General features: G+C 40.6%; 1 protein-coding gene across 1 annotated transcript in view; it reads right to left on the reverse strand.

The window, feature by feature from the left end:
* Window positions 1-4,923, reverse strand: part of LOC120529723 (vitelline membrane outer layer protein 1 homolog) — a 46,446-nt gene extending 41,523 nt beyond the window's left edge. Inside the window, exons 1-2 of the mRNA XM_039753786.1 lie at window positions 4,893-4,923; window positions 4,274-4,340 (exon numbers count right to left, since the gene is read on the reverse strand). Of these exons, the coding sequence (XP_039609720.1) occupies window positions 4,274-4,329 (56 nt within the window). The 5' untranslated portion in view covers window positions 4,330-4,340; window positions 4,893-4,923. The remainder of the gene's footprint in view (window positions 1-4,273; window positions 4,341-4,892) is intronic.
* Window positions 4,924-16,089: the final 11,166 nt, after the last annotated feature.

A 16,089-nucleotide genomic window follows, 5' to 3' on the forward strand; every position in this document is an offset into this window, starting at 1 on the left:
TTTCCTTAATCCGCGGCTTGTACGCTATTTTTTGTTCGTTTATTACGATTATAGATATTTATTGATTCCCTTCTTTACCTGACTGCCTGCTCATATATGGCGCTCCGCTGTTTTTTTGTGAAGCAGCCTTTACACAGCTTCTCCGCTGTTTTATAAACGAAAGACATATAAAGCCATCCTTTTTCCTTGCTTTGCCAAGGAAGCTTCCTTTTTATTTAATCCACGGGTTCTCTGCTGTTTTATTATTCGTTTATTATGATTATTATAGTTCTCTTTATATATCATGTTGTCAGTTCAGCACTCTGATTGTAATATGATGAAGCTGCGCAAGCTCACTCTTGAGAATTCAACATATAGTTGTTCAGCAGAAAAGCAATCTTTGGCCTGTTTGGCTTTATGCTAGATTTGGTGGTCATGGTGAGAGTATCTCCTTCTGCTACAGAATATAATCTTACCTAATTTTGCAAATTTTGATAATATGTAGGCTGTAAACACTGATCCAAGAAAAGACCTTTTGCCTTTTCTTATCCCAACTAAATTCATTGTAGATTTTTAGAAACACGGGGCACAATCACAACTCAAACACACTCAGAGAATCCAAAATCAGTAAGAATAATAGATGCAGTTTTTTGCTTAGAGATGCATTTATTTTTGACAAATGAAATTCAGATAAGTTTAAGATTTAAGATTGTCTGCTACGAAACATAATGTCTAAATACAATGTTCTTATTTATATTCTTAACATTAATGTCTGATTGAAGGAAGTCAACCATTGGTAGGGATGGAGAAGGGTCCACAGAATACTTCATTAAGCATTTAAACAGAATTTGTTGCACTGCAGTTTGCCTCAAAGTATACATTTGGAATTTTTCAAATCAATATTATTTCTTCAAAAACATGATATATATGCATTTGTGTTCTAAAGTGAAATGCTTTTTATAAATTAAAACAATATCTTACATACCCTCCATTGTAAAGCACCAGTGTATCGGGCATGGAGGAAAAATGTAAAAACTTACCAAATATGTTCATTTTTCAAGCCAGGACAGTTGTCAAGTATTGATCAGCACCTTCCATGTTTCCGATGCATGTTTGTGATAATGAAAGAGATCTGGAAATCATAATTTTATGGCATGTTCTGTGTACTGTTTTTCTAGTGGTATTTATACATTTTCTATTTACTTGTATGAGTTCACACATAAACAAAAGTAAACAGTAAATCAAATCAAAACCTATTAAATGGCACAAAATGTTTACTGTGGTTTGGTCCTTTGAGAGGAAGCCGTTCCCCAGGGGGGATGAAATGTTCATATGCTGAGGTATCACACATAGCTGGTCTTCTTTTAAAAATGGTTGAATCTCATAATTTTGGTGTTTTTTCTCTATACCCCATAGCACCCAATGTAAAGCCCTAGTGCAGGAAAGATATTTTATTTAAATTTAGAGAAAGTGTTTAAGTTTAGAACACAGTTTCACATGACAATTGCATATATAGTATGTTTGTAAAGAAAAAACTTTGACTTGAAAAATATTGAACTATTCCTTTAATCGCATTAATGCTGCAAGGTGCTTATTTAATCATTATAGTAACTAAGATATTTGCAGCAAAAAAATCCTTAAACATGTTTAATCCTTGCTCATCCTAAATACCCTATTAACCCATAAAGCATTATCTTAGTTTAAATATCGCTATCATGTAAATATTAAAGTCCCTTCTCAACAAGCCACTAAGGTGTGCTGTGCAGACTCAGGATTTAACGGCAGTTAAAACGGACGTCATTCAGAGCCGTGTCATCTCCATCTCCTTGTGGTCGCTCCACTTTTGTCTGAATGCCAGAGATGCCCCTTTCACAGGCACTACTTGGATTGTCCCAGTTTCCCCAGCCCTGTCCATAACCTGTCAGTACAGTCCCATCAGAGCATGTGAACATGATGTTGTTGGCTGCAGTATCATCACCTTTCCCCTGAGGACGCTCCACTTTCAGCAGGAATGTTTTGAGAAAACCTTTTGGGCACCACTGTGTGCTTGTCCATGTGCCCCACCTGCAAAGAAATTTAAAACATTTAGTTAACTTTGATTGATCAACTCCGGGCATTAATGTATTTTTCTAATAAAACCTAAAACATAAGTATAAAAATTTATGAATAGTGACTAGTTGGAATAAAATGTTTAAATCAAATACCATAAAGCACAACCAAGATAGGAAAGGTTTAAAAAACGAACAAAGCAACTTACGGGCCCACTCCCCGATTCAATACTATGTGTGACAGTAGATACTGCTGATGCCTTACAGAACAGCCGTATTCCATTCAGTGCTGTGTCATCTCCCTTTCCTTGGGTGGCTTCTACCTAAGGTATTGAACAGAAAAAAATAAAGATCATTAAATGCTTTTTATTGTATGACAGTCAAAAATATCAGCCTTATACTATTCAAGAACTCAAAGAATATGTAAAGTACTATATCTAAAAAATGTCAGTTATGGAAATAATTTGAAGTCAGTACTACAAATTAACAGGAATATTTCCAGGTTCTTTCTCAAGCTTCATATTCTGTCAATGTTTGTATTTAGTAAATATTCTTACACCCTGAAAATTTAGTGTCTACTTTACCTTCAAAGCAAATCCATAGGCAATCCATCCATTAGGACAATTTTCAAATAACTGCCAGTCGCCCCATTGGCCTCCATTGTTCACACTGATTACTGAAGACAATCCAAAGACCTCTGTGCAACTAAACAAAAGAACACAAACTGAAGTGCACCAAATGACAAAACCCTGCTAGTTCACATACCCTCAAAATATACAGTTGAAAAATAGCTGTGCCAAAGAGTCTCATATCCATCAGAAGCAACAGTCTTCTTACGGCCACTGTGTTATCTTTGTGATGTAGATAGTGTGGGATTGTGGGGCTGTACTGATGGTTTAAAATCTTGAAGGGTACTAAGGGTTTATTTGTAATGCTAATCATGGAGCGGCCTCAACTCTCATTTTATCTTGCTCAGATTTGCCTTCACTCATATTCACCAGCTTCTTCATTCCCCTGACAGATAGGAGACCGCATGAGAGGTTAGGGCCAACCACAGAAGGAGAGACTTGAGTGTAACAAGACGACCATCGGGTGACACTAATATTTTATCTAAGGTCCTGGGAACACAACTGCTTTGAGACCAGCAAGCTTGTTCTTTAGGTTGTGCCTGTGTGAGTCACAGCAATGAATCCTTACTTCAAGCTAATCAATGATCAATGTGTCTAAATTATTTTTCACATACTTAATTTCTTATAAGTCTCAAATCAAGACAACAGAAATGAGTGCAGTTGTTAGACAAACCTTGTTTATTTTTAATTTAGCCATACAGCTTGTTTTAAAATTATTTTATTCTTTCTGAAAAATGACAACTGATAAGGGATGTTTAGTAACAATCTGTATATGTCAGCTCATAAATGTAACCTGCTCAATCCGACGTGCACACACCTCCAGCAGCAGCAGCTCGTGTACCTGTGTTTATCAAAGCAATAAATTATTGCTTTAAACTAATGAATGATTAAAGTGTCTGATTTTTTTTCATATAGGTAACTTCTTACAGTATATATATTTCCTTCTCCACAATAGTTTACGCCTCGCAGTTAGGAGTCCCGGGTTCGCTTCCCGGGTCCTCCCTGCGTGGAGTTTGCATGTTCTCCCGTGTCTGCGTGGGTTTCCTCCGGGCGCTCCGGTTTCCTCCCACAATCCAAAGACATGCCGGTTAGGTGGATTGGCGATTCTAAATTGGCCCTACTGTGTGCTTGGTGTGTGGGTGTGTTTGTGTGTGTCCTGTGGTGGGTTGGCACCCTGCCCAGGATTAGTTCCTGCCTTGTGCCCTGTGTTGGCTGGGATTGGCTCCAGCAGACCCCCGTGACCCTGTATTCGGATTCAGCGGGTTGGAAAATGGATGGATGGACAATAGTTTACAGCAGTGTGTTTGTTTATGGCTTGAGTAAGAGTTGTGGTAGGATTGAAGGTCACATGATTAAAATCCATTCAGAGATGCTTTTTTCCAGCATCTTATTCTAAGATATAATGTTTAAATACAATACAATTTTTTAAAAAAACATTGATGGAATGTGAAATTAAATATATAATCTAAATAATAAAGGAATAATGGTATTTTTTTGAAAACCCTAAAGGTAAACATGAAAAAATCCCTCTGGACCCCTGGGTACAGAGTCTGAAGTGACTGTCCCCAAAAATATTACATTGAAGTGAGAGCATGTGAACAGAAAAAAAGAACAAACCTGATTGCACAAAGGCAAAGGATGCTAAGCAGGACTCCATTGTGGTTTGAAGACATCTTTGCTTTGTCTGGAAATGAAATAATAAAACAAGGACATCATAATACCTCAGCAATTAATTAAACAACCAGAAATTGTTTTCTTCTCCTCCAAGTTCTTACATCAATGGCTAGATGTCATTCCATTAAATCAATGGATATGACTTTTTAATTACAATTTGCTTCTGTATCATGAAAAAAATCTGCTTAAATAAGTTTAGAGAGTAAGTGACAAATATATATCATGCTGTGCAGTGCTCAACCTGGAAGACAAGCAAAAGACATCTCTGCTGAGGAAACTGTCTACAATCTGTTTAGAGCTGCATTAACAAAGAATGGTACACTGTCTAAGCTTGGACATTTAGTAAAAATACTAGTAACTGCTATTAATATATTAGCTGATATTTCACATCACATAAATTATTAAACAGTCTTCTTTAACTGATTCATTCAGTATTCCTCCCAACCTTACACTTCCTCCATTACACATTCTTACTCCACTAAACATTTAATCCTGACTTGCAGAAAGAGGAAAAGGAAAAAATGTTAATGAAAAAGTCCAGAAAAATAAACACAGAACTCACCTTGTGAAAGCAGAGGTCTTTGGCACTCAAAGCTCACGGACGCTCTTATATTCTGGACTCCACATGTTGACAAACCTACTCTGGATGTCAATCACAACCCTTTTCCGGTTCTGCCCTGCAGCAAAAACAGTTAACATGATTTTCTTAAGTAAAGGAAAATCCACCTTCATAAAACAAAGTGTCTGTGCGTCTGTCTGTGTGTCATCCGGTTGCTATGTCTGTGTCATTCCAAAAGAGGGCGCATCAAAACGGAGGCACTGATTTCAACCCATCTTAGATGGGTAGCACTGCTAATTGAACATAAAATGTAAGCTTTTTACATGGGTAAAATGTTGATAAAAATTAAGAAAATGAAAATGCTGGAAATGTTTGGATATTTAATATTTTATTTCATTCTGTAAAAGTCTTATTGCTCAGCTCTTCTTTTAAAATGCTATATTATCAGCATCGATATGTCTCTCTTGAAAGAGACAATGGTATTAGCACTAAGGAAAAAGAGGTCAGTTGTTGGGACTTCTTGAGTGACTGAACAATCCCACTTTACAGAGACAGGCCCTTGCATAGCAACTGCAAGTGAAAGGCGATGGTGTTTTAAATAGAATATCTTTCTCCTTCCTTGTGGCTCTCTTGGCAGTAAGCAGAGTCCTCCTTTGGGTCTGTGTTCTCTACACTGTACTATTGACAATGGCCTTCCATAATGTTTAAATCTGTGCTAAACTCCCCCAGTTGTTGAAGTCAATGCCATCCAGTTTCATGAAGATGTGGTCCTCAAGCTGGGGGAATATTCAGCACACATTTGGGGATACAACCAGACTTCATTAGGCGTACATGGTCTAGCCATCTGGCAGAGTAAATTGAACATACTTGAGATGCCACCACATTAGAGGTTCTCTGTATTGCTGACACGGTCCTGCCAAGTAAAGTGTAACATGTGCTTCAGTCAGAGTAGGTGGAAGCTGCTGAACCTTTTTTCCTGGCTACCATATGTTTTAGCTCATTGCACGCTGGAAAGGACTTAGAAGTTGCACTATTGAATCAGATTTTGCAGTGCATGTCCATCCTCGTGGAAGGATATAATAATGCTAAACTTCGCAAGCTAAATACCTTTGACAGATCTACAAATGGAATAAAAAGTGGCATCTACCAAGAATAACCTCTCTTTAATATAACATATAGCCAGCTGAGAAACTTTGCAAAATGAATTAAGGAGGAGGTTATTGTGCCACCTGCGGTGGGCTGGCGTCTTGCCCGGGGTTTGCTTCCTGCCTTGCGCCCTGTGTTGGCTGGGATTGACTCCAGCGGACCCCCGTGACCCTGTAGTTGGGATATAGCGGGTTGGATAATAGATCGATGGGTTATTGTGCCACACAAATAATCTGTGCCAAATAAATTATAATAAATCAACACATTTACTATTTGGCAAAAAATATGCCAGTATGTCACCATATATGTAAGTATAGACATATCTGATATTTCCCGTAATGTGTCAGTAAGCCTGTTCAAGAAGGTTGCCGTCAGAGCTGGATATTACACCCCAAAACTGAGATATTGTTTGTGGACCCTGACAAGATTAACTTTGCTTTTTTGTCTTTTTCGGCCCAGAGTGTCTGCTTTTTTCTATTACAATAATTTGTTAGATCTGTGTGTTCTTATGCAGTATATACTGTACATATATGGGTCTTATGTTTTGTCATATTCTTCATTAACAACAATCTGCTCCGTATTCCTTTGCAGAGTGAAATATGTTGTTCCCAACACTTCTCCTGAGGCCAGTTAATTAAAAAGATCATGTCCATGGTCAATCTGCTAGCACAGAATCCATACACGGACTTAGGGTGCACTTGGGAAGAAAGACTCTACTAGCATACCAGGATGACATGGAAAATTAGAAAAAAAAATTTAAAAAGGATGAAAACATATCACTTGACGGTCCTAGTCCTAGTGACACACCATACTAGCGTACTGCTGTTGGTATAAAGGAGCCATAGTATTTCCCAACATACTTCTGCCAAATAATTCATTGGCTTCAAGTCCTCAATGTTAGTGTGTCAGAGAGAGGACGTGCAGCTTTATTCATAATGGCACTCAGTGATGTTTACTCTGGCCTTCCTTTAATAGCTCCTCTGTGTTAATAGACCTGTCCAGCCTGGCATTGATGTGATCCCCCAAGTATTTGTAGGAGTGGACCACTTCTACATCAACTCGCTGAATAATGTCTGGACATAGAGGCTGTTTGGTGCAGTGAAAGTCAATAACCAGTTCCTTTGTTTTCCTGATGTTATGCTGCAGACAATTCTGTTTGCACCAAGAAACACCTCTGTCTCATCCCCCTTATCAATACACCCCCTGCTTCTAGCAGATGCAGATACCAGATTTACGTAGCAAGGAAGCCGCTATGCTTTTAAAATGAGCGACAGATAGAATCAGGCCAACACCTAAGCCCTACCGTATTTTCACCCTGCCGCCCGAATAGTAACAACACACAGGAAAATGCCCACAAAGATTAAACTCACCAAACACATAAATATATAAAATGTTCCTTATTTGTTAGAATAATTACTTGCAAACACAAAAAGTACTAAATAAACCCCACAAACAAACCCTAACACTACGATATTTACAGTCCTGAAAAAAATCCTTACTGTAAATGATGGAAGTGATTCTAGAAATGGAAACTATGGTTAAATGATGGAAAGAAGTGCCGAATGCTCCTATTCAACAATAGGTGTCCTACCACTGGAGTCCAGAAGAATAGTCTTCAGAGGCACACCTCTTCTCCAAGAACATCAAAGGACTGGATTGGGAAGAAAAAGAATCCACCACCATCCTTAAATTTCGTGGCCAAGCACCATCTTTCTCAGCTACGAATGTCCAATAACTGAAAGGTTTAGGGCCTGCTGCAAATGATGCTGATTGGAAAAAAAAAGTACCACCACGTCCTTCTCTTCCGGTTTTATTGGTACAGTCGATACAAACCATAAAGCACAAATCCCACAAGCCCCACCACATCTGTGCAAACCTGTTTAATGACACCGACCCCAATTTACAAACAGAAATTGGTGCAACCAGTGTTGTTATTCATATTAGCAATCACTCAACAGGACATACTTACATACAAATAAAAACCCCCTATGTGGCCCCGCTACAGCATAATCATCTTAGAATTTCGATAGGTGTTACATTTATAGACAGAGGTGAACAGATAAGAATACAAAATGAATGCATAAGAATAAAGAATCTCTCCACAATATATACACTGCTCAAAAACATTAAAGGAACACTTGTTTTTTAATTAGAGTATAGCATCAAGTCAATGAAACTTCTGGGCTATTGATCTGGTCAGTTAAGTAGCAGAGGGGGCTGTTTATCAGTTTCAGCTGCTTTGGTTTTAGTGAAATGAACAACAGGTGCACTAGAAGGGCAACACTGAGCAGTGGCGTAGCGTGGGTGTCAGCCGTCCGGGGCGGAGGAAAATTTCACCGCCCCCTTATTTAGGTATTTCAATTTAAAAGACTAAAATATACAGGAATTCTTTTTCGCCCCCTAAAAGTGCCGCCGGGGTGGGCTGCCCCCACTACGCTACGCCACTGACACTGAGGCGACCCCCAAAACAGGAATGAGCAGTTTAACAGGTGGAGGCCACTGATATTTTTCCCTCCTCATCTGTTTTTTCACTAGTTTTGCATTTAGCTACAGTCATTGTCACTACAGGTATCATGAGACGATACCTGGACCCTACTAAGGTGGCACAGATAGTTCAACCTCTCCAGAATGGCACATCAATACGTGCCATTACCGGAAGGTTTGCTGTGTCTTCCACCTCAGTCTCGAGACCATGGAGGAGATTGCAGGAGACGTAGTTACTCTAGGAGAGATGGACAGGACCATAGAAGGTCCTTAACCCATCAGCAGGACAGGTATCTCCTCCTTTGGAAAAGGAGGAACAGGATGAGCACTGCCAGAGCCCTACAAAATGACCTCCAGCAGGCCACTGGTGTGAATGCATCTCACCAAACAGTCAGAAACAGACTTCATGAGGGGTGCCTGAGGGCCCAATGTCCTCTGTTGGACCCTGTGCTCACTGCCCGGTACCGTGGAGCTCAACTGGCATTTGCCATAGAATACCAAAAATAACAGGTCCACCACTGACACCCTATGCTTTTCATTGATGAGAGCAGGTTCACTCTGAGTACAGACGTGAAAGGGTCTGGAGAAGCCGTGGAGAACATTATGCTGCCTGTAACATCATTCAGCATGACCGCTTTAGTGATGGGTCAGTGATGGTCTGCGGAGGCATGTGCAGCAACCAGAGGTTAATGTAGAAGAATAACAAGCTTGAACTCCTAAATAAACTCAGGAAATGTTTGACTTTTGTTTACATTTTACATGGTAAATATTTTTCAGTTATATTTATTTTTCACATCCTAAAAACTACACTTAATCTGTTTACTTGCAATAAAATACAAGTTTAACCGTCTGTGTTCTAGAGAATCCTATTAGCATTTATTTACTTAAATACTGTGCTACCTGTGCCTAGAGTAAATGTACAAAAATAGATTTATTTGAACACATAATAATGGGTAGGAGGTTAATTAAGCAGAAGAAATACAAAACCACAATACTTATATGACAAATATAGTACACATACACCCAAGGTAATCTCTTCTCTGATCTCTAGACAACTCCAGTGCGAAGCTTGATTAACACTCCTACAGGCCCCTGGGTGATTTAATGAATATAGGTCTCCCCGCTTTTGATTTTGTCACATGTACACTGGATCATTTTATCAAGTGTTTCCCCCTCAGTGAGTTCAACATGTATGGACACTCAATTGTTTGGTCAAGCCTGGTCCCCTTTGTTTAGTTCAATGCCTGGACACGCTTGGACATGGGATCGGGGTGTTCCCATGGGTGATTACTTTCGCACAGATGCTTGATTGTTTCATCGAGTGGGGGCCACTGGGTACACACCTGGAATGCACTGAAGGTAGATCTGCCCCTGCTTCTGTCTTATCTTCTTGTGTTGAACTAGCCACTCCACCTACTTGCCAGCCTGAGTCTTTGCTACTTAATCATTTCCTAAGTCCAAGCTAAAAGGCTGTTTTAGCAAAGAGGTACTTTATGCCATCATTTGTTGATACTTCTGGGATAATCCCCAGAAATACCTCTGTTGTCTGGAGCACAAGCCAAAAAAGAACTGTAGCCTTACCTACAAAATTCTGTCTAGTGTATGCCTTCTTGAGAAATGGTCTTCTTAAAGGAATAGTCCTTAATTCCTTCTCTGTGTTGCCTCCATGGGTTTAGGGAAAAATTTCAAATGTCATGGAGTAAAGGGTTTGAAATACCCTGGTGGCGTTTGTCATAAAAACATAAATTGCAAGAAACATTATGACTTAAAAAGGATACATATTGTCACCAAGCAAAGGTAATTCCACGCCAGGCCAGGGGGTGGCGGGGTGCACTAAACCGTCTCTTGTCACCTCTACAGACCAGCCGCGGGAAAACCTGTCTGATTTAAAACAGATTACGTCACTTCCAGTTCCGGCACCCAGAAGAATATCACTTCCGGTTCCAGCGCCTAGAAGAATATCACTTCCAGTTACAGCTGACTAATGAAGAAACATCACTTCCGGTCCCCTTACATCACTTCCTGTCCTATCCCTTAAAGCTGCCATCTTGTCAATCCTTCTTCAGTTCTGTTTTGGACTCGATATAGAGAACATCTCTGTATTTTCAAAGACTCTTTTGCAGCCAGGAATAATATACAGGTGGCTGCCCCAAACCTTTTTTAAGTGTGTCGAGTGAAATCCTTTTACAGTATGTATACGCCATCCTGGATCGTCATTTTGCCATGGTCGTGGGTCCTGTGCATCTTATGGATGCTTGGAGCTAGAATGTCTGGAGCTTTCTGCTCCTGGTAGGGTTTCCTTTGGTGTGCAGTTCCCAACTGTTTTGCAGTTGCTACATCAGTCCATGGTGGAAAAATTGGAGCTGAGTCTAAAGACAAAAATCTGAGCATGTGTCACTAGACGGAAACCTTGCAGCAAACCTAGGACTTGCTAGAGGGATTATATCTCTTGGAATTTCTTGGGAGCACCTGGGAATTCCTGACGAAGAGCTGCAATCTGTAGCCGATGACAGAAAAGTCAGAGCTAACCTGCTTGGCCTGCTGCCATCACGAACCTTATCAGGAAATGTTGAAGAAGATGTAAGATATACCGTATCTTACCATTTTCCAAGCCCGCTTAATCCTAAACAGGTTCACAGGGGGCTCGACAGATTCCCAGCAAGCATTGGGTGCAAGACAGGGACAATCCCCAAGACAGGGCACTAGTCCATCACAGGGAGAGGTAAAATATATACGTATATATATTGTGGTCATTGGAAGGAACTGCAATCCGGTCATCCTCGTTTAATTGTGATAACAGTCCAAACAAAAGGTGCACTCAATGGTGCTAAACAAATAAAAGTCACAGTCCTAGCAGGAGAAACCTTTTCTAGACTGGTAAACCTGTAATAGTCACAGTGGGAAGGAGCACTGTCTTAACGAGTGGCACCACCTTATGGGCACCACAGGATATGCTCCATGCTCCCTCTTCCATTATGGGATTCCCTTGAACCCGACACCATCGATAACACAACAGAATAAGCTTGGCAGATGGGGACAAAACACACTATGCAACGGGATGGTGCAGAGGGCAAGTGCTTTTATTAAACATTAAAAATCAAAGGAATGCTCCTATCCAAAAGAAAGTACAGTGCGTACAATAAATATATAATCCATAAAAGCAGTGAAATCTGTGAGATAAAAAGATTTAAAGGATGACTAAAATCAGTGTCACATCAGGCGGGTCATTGTTCTTCTTCTGACATGGACGAGCCCAACACAACACCTTCTTCATCTCCCCAGCTCACCCATAACTCATGCAGCTGGTGGAGACACTTGCCGTTGCGGTCCTCTCCTCCCAACTCCTGTGTTGGCTGCCTCAGTTGGCTTCCGCCAGACCGCTCAGGGTCGGTTATCCTCCCGTCCTCCTTCATGCTCCCACAGTCATACCTTGAATCCCTAGGGAGGACTCCACCTTGATTGTACCTGCTCTTACCAGAATTGTCAGCAGGCACAATCCACCCCTAGAGCACCAAAACCCTTGCACCTACGCGGTTCTAACAACCGCCTTTCTCCATGCTGCTGGCTCGACCTGCCTCTCCACCCATTGCTGTTCTCCCGGCATTTCACTTCTTTCTCTGTTCTCTCCCTTTTACCCCATACTTATACGGCTCCATGGGCACAGTGTCTCAGTCATACACCCCAAGAAGCTGATGAAACAGTTGAGAAAGATTGCACCCTCACGTGCAGGTGCGACTTGCCCCAATTACCTCACCTTCTCCACACAGCTGTGCGAGTGCGCCCACTGAGACTGACACAGCCAATAGATTATTTTAAAAAACTAGCCATTCTTTAGGAGCCGCAGAACTGCTATACCACAGGACGAAAAGCGACATAGTCAGTTGCCCTCACTGGGCATCTTTTCAGCACTGTGGAGGGGAAAAGAGAGGATAAGTTTAGTGTAAGTGCCCCCTTTCAACTAGTACACACCTCAGAAGAGACTGGAGGTTGATCCATTAATGTGCATGCGTGACGATATACATATATATACATATATATTTTGTGGGTACCAGGGAGCTCTCCAGTTCCCCAAACACATGACAAAGACTGACTCGAACACAAGTCACAGCTAACAAGTGTTTTTATTGTAGGGAACTCTTCCTTATAAGCATTTCCCATGCCACAACTACAAGTACAGTTATGAAGCACACAGCACACTTTGTAACTTTGTCTTTTTTTCTTCTTCTTTCTCTCTCCTTGTTTTCGTTTCATCTTCTTCCTCCTGACTCTAGACCCTGGAGTTGTGGCAGGCAACTCCTTTTAAGTAATCCCCTGAAGTACTTTCTGTATCCCAAAGGTTGGGCCCAGGAGCATTTCCGGAGTATGATGGGAGCCCCACAAAGCAGGGCTCGCTAGTTCCCAAAGGACCCTCTGGCGTCGCACCCAGAACTCAAAAGGGCTAGTTGAAGAACTCCAATTCCCATCATGCCCTGTGGGAGTCTGTGGAGCTGCTGAAGCTGAGAGGGGCTGGCTTCTAGAGATCTGGGGGAGACAATGCCATGTTCATGCTATCTCCCCGGGTCATTCAACACTGAGGGGGTCCTGGCCAGGTAAGGGTCCCAGCTCTCCCTCATTAAATATATATATATATATATATATATATATATATATATATATATATATATATATATATATATATAAACTAAATGAGACAAGATGAAGGCTTATGAACCTCCATGGTACCCCTCTCTATTTATTAACTAAAAGCAGTAAGTAAGGTCTTTCTTTAAATCCTGGAAGGCACTTTCAGCCACAGGGTTCCATTCCAGCATGTTATGTGCCTGTTTGTATGTGGAATCAAATAAAGGTATAACTCGTTCCAAGAATAAGGGCACAGATCTCCTGTACTATCCTACTAATCCCAGTAGTGCCTGCACTTGCCTTTCACTTTACAGAAAGAACGAGTTCTGAGTTGCTGCAACCTTGGAATACTGTGTCTTCACAGAGCCTCGATCAACTACATACCCCAGATATGTGGTCTCTGTCAACCCAAATTAGCATGTTTGAAGTTGATGTGTGCCCTGGCTTCATAGAGGATGCTTGGCATAACCAAGGCATGAGGCACATATAATTCTCTGGTGTTAGAATAGATGACTATGTCATCTAGGTTAGGCAGCACTATAGGTATTGTGGGGTCATATCAGCTTAGCCACCAGACATTGGAAGGTCATCTGGGCATCATGAAGTCCAAAGAGAAAGACACGGTACTGCCAGTGACCATTAGGTGTGCTAAATGCTGTTTTTCTTTTTGTGGATTCTGGTAAGGGAATTTGGCAGCACTTTTTGTCATAACAAGGGTGGTTAGAATTTGTGTTTTGCTCATCCTTTTGAGTAGGCAATCCACTCTTCGATCATTTCTGTGGCCGGAAGTCATTACAAAACCTCCAGCTTTTCTCCGGTATGCAGACCAATGCAAAAGGGCTATTTCTGGAGGTGACACTTTCTTCTATTATACCCAGGTCTAGTATTTTTTTTTTATTTCCAGTTCAATGTTCCACTCTCTACGCATCTGGGAGATGTGTATTCCCATATGAGTACCCTTAACTGTGTAACAATATGATGAGAAATGAGTATGATCCACCCTGGCTTTCTGACTTCTACTAGTTTTATAACCAGGATGGCTCTTTCAGTGAAATTGGATCACTTCTTTACCATAATTTATTTTCAGTGATTTGCCAAAGAGGGCTAGGGGTTAGTCGGTGGAAAGCTAAATCAACTTCCCAGTCCTTCCAGGGTATTAATAAGCTTACATGGTACACCCGCTCAGGTAATCAACGGTTTGGTTGTTTTAACAAACTGTCAACAGGTCCACATCTCTTATTTATTTCATTGGAAGTATTTTAATTGGGATTAAAAGGGGTGACCCACAACATTTTCTTGACGTTTTCATGTGCCCTTCCAATTGTCCATAAAATAAATATATGTGTGTGTGTATATATATATATATATATATATATATATATATATATATATATATATATATATATATATATATATGTGTGTGTGTGTGTGTATGTGTGCGTATGTTTCATACTATTTATTCACTTTTTTGGGTGTGTGCGTGTCTCTATTGGTTTTGTATTACTACCAAATAGTCTGAGGAGACATGTAAATAAGAATTCCATTGTATTATGTAGGCTGTGTACGGTGTACACATGGTACTAAATTTGAGCTTGACATCTTATACCACAAATGCAGGAAATCCTTGATAGATTATTGAAAGTCCTGGTTCTTTCTGACTGTAAGTTAATCATTCCCAGCCAGAATGTACATTTTTTTATTACAGTTGCTTGAAGATATTTCCATTAGGTTCTTTTAGTGAAGCTTTATTGAATTCTGATCACACACATTGTAGAAATATCTTTTAATTTTCACATTAAAGGGTGTTTTTCTTTTGATCAGTTCCAAAAAAATCATGTCAATTCCATTGTGATCCAGTTGTATAATAAAATGTGAAACCTCCAGTGGGGTGAAACACTTTTCTTAGCACTGTATACTTGCACCGATGGCATATATTACATAGATAGATAGATAGATTTACACATACAAACTCTAGGAGTTGCTGTTGCCCTTTTGAAATCACCAGACAGATGTTCTAGACACGTGTAAAAGCACAAGAAGAGTTAATAATAATATTCTTCCAATATTGTGCCCAAAGCACCTCACAATCCACAGTTCTCAATCATTAATAAACACAGTAATCACAATAACAATCCTCCACTCCCAGCAGCTCCATCACACACCCTCCCAACTCTGGCTCACCCACTGAGATTTCCCAAAGTCCTTTGACCTGGAAGTATTTCTTCTCCGGGTCAACACTACATCTTTCTTCATCAATTGTCCCGGAAGTACTGCAGGCTTCCGTCCTCGTGACCCCGAAGTACTTCCGGAGTGGCGTAATTGTAAAAGTCCCCGGGTTCTTGGTAAGCTCCTCCTGGCGGCACCCACGGCACTCAACAGGGCTGAAGAGATGGACTCCATGTCTCACGCTGCCCTGCATGAATCCGAGGAACCATTTCCATCCAGGGGAGCTGCCATCTAGCGTCCCGGGGATGTAATGCCCTAAAATGGCTGTCTTCTTTTTTAGAGGGATGTTCCGGCTGGACTGAAATGCCAGCCATCCATCACAATAGGAAGTAATGGCAATTTTAAAATTATGCAGGAAAAGCAACAGGTAGAAGCTGATGCAATGCAACATGATTGCAATGGCTTATGTGTAGTCTGAACAGCACAGCACATCACTCTGCCATTAGTCTAACTGAGGCCAAGATCAAATGAACATGAACACTCTTCTACAGGATTGCACTAATGTTGAACAATATGCCCTAGTGAGATTTCTTAGGGCAGGGGGAGTGAAATCTGTTTAAATTCACCAAAAGAATTTGTGCAGGTCAGTACGTTCCCACCTCTCAAACATTACGGTACCCCAAGCTGTCATGCATTACAGCATGTCAGATCCGTAGCTAATATCCAAATGAGTAGTAACAGTAGACAATGCAATCTGTTGGTCTACATGTAAATAAGAATTTAA

This window comes from Polypterus senegalus, chromosome 5 (assembly GCF_016835505.1).
Source record: "Polypterus senegalus isolate Bchr_013 chromosome 5, ASM1683550v1, whole genome shotgun sequence".
Classification (NCBI taxonomy): Eukaryota; Metazoa; Chordata; class Cladistia; order Polypteriformes; family Polypteridae; genus Polypterus; species Polypterus senegalus.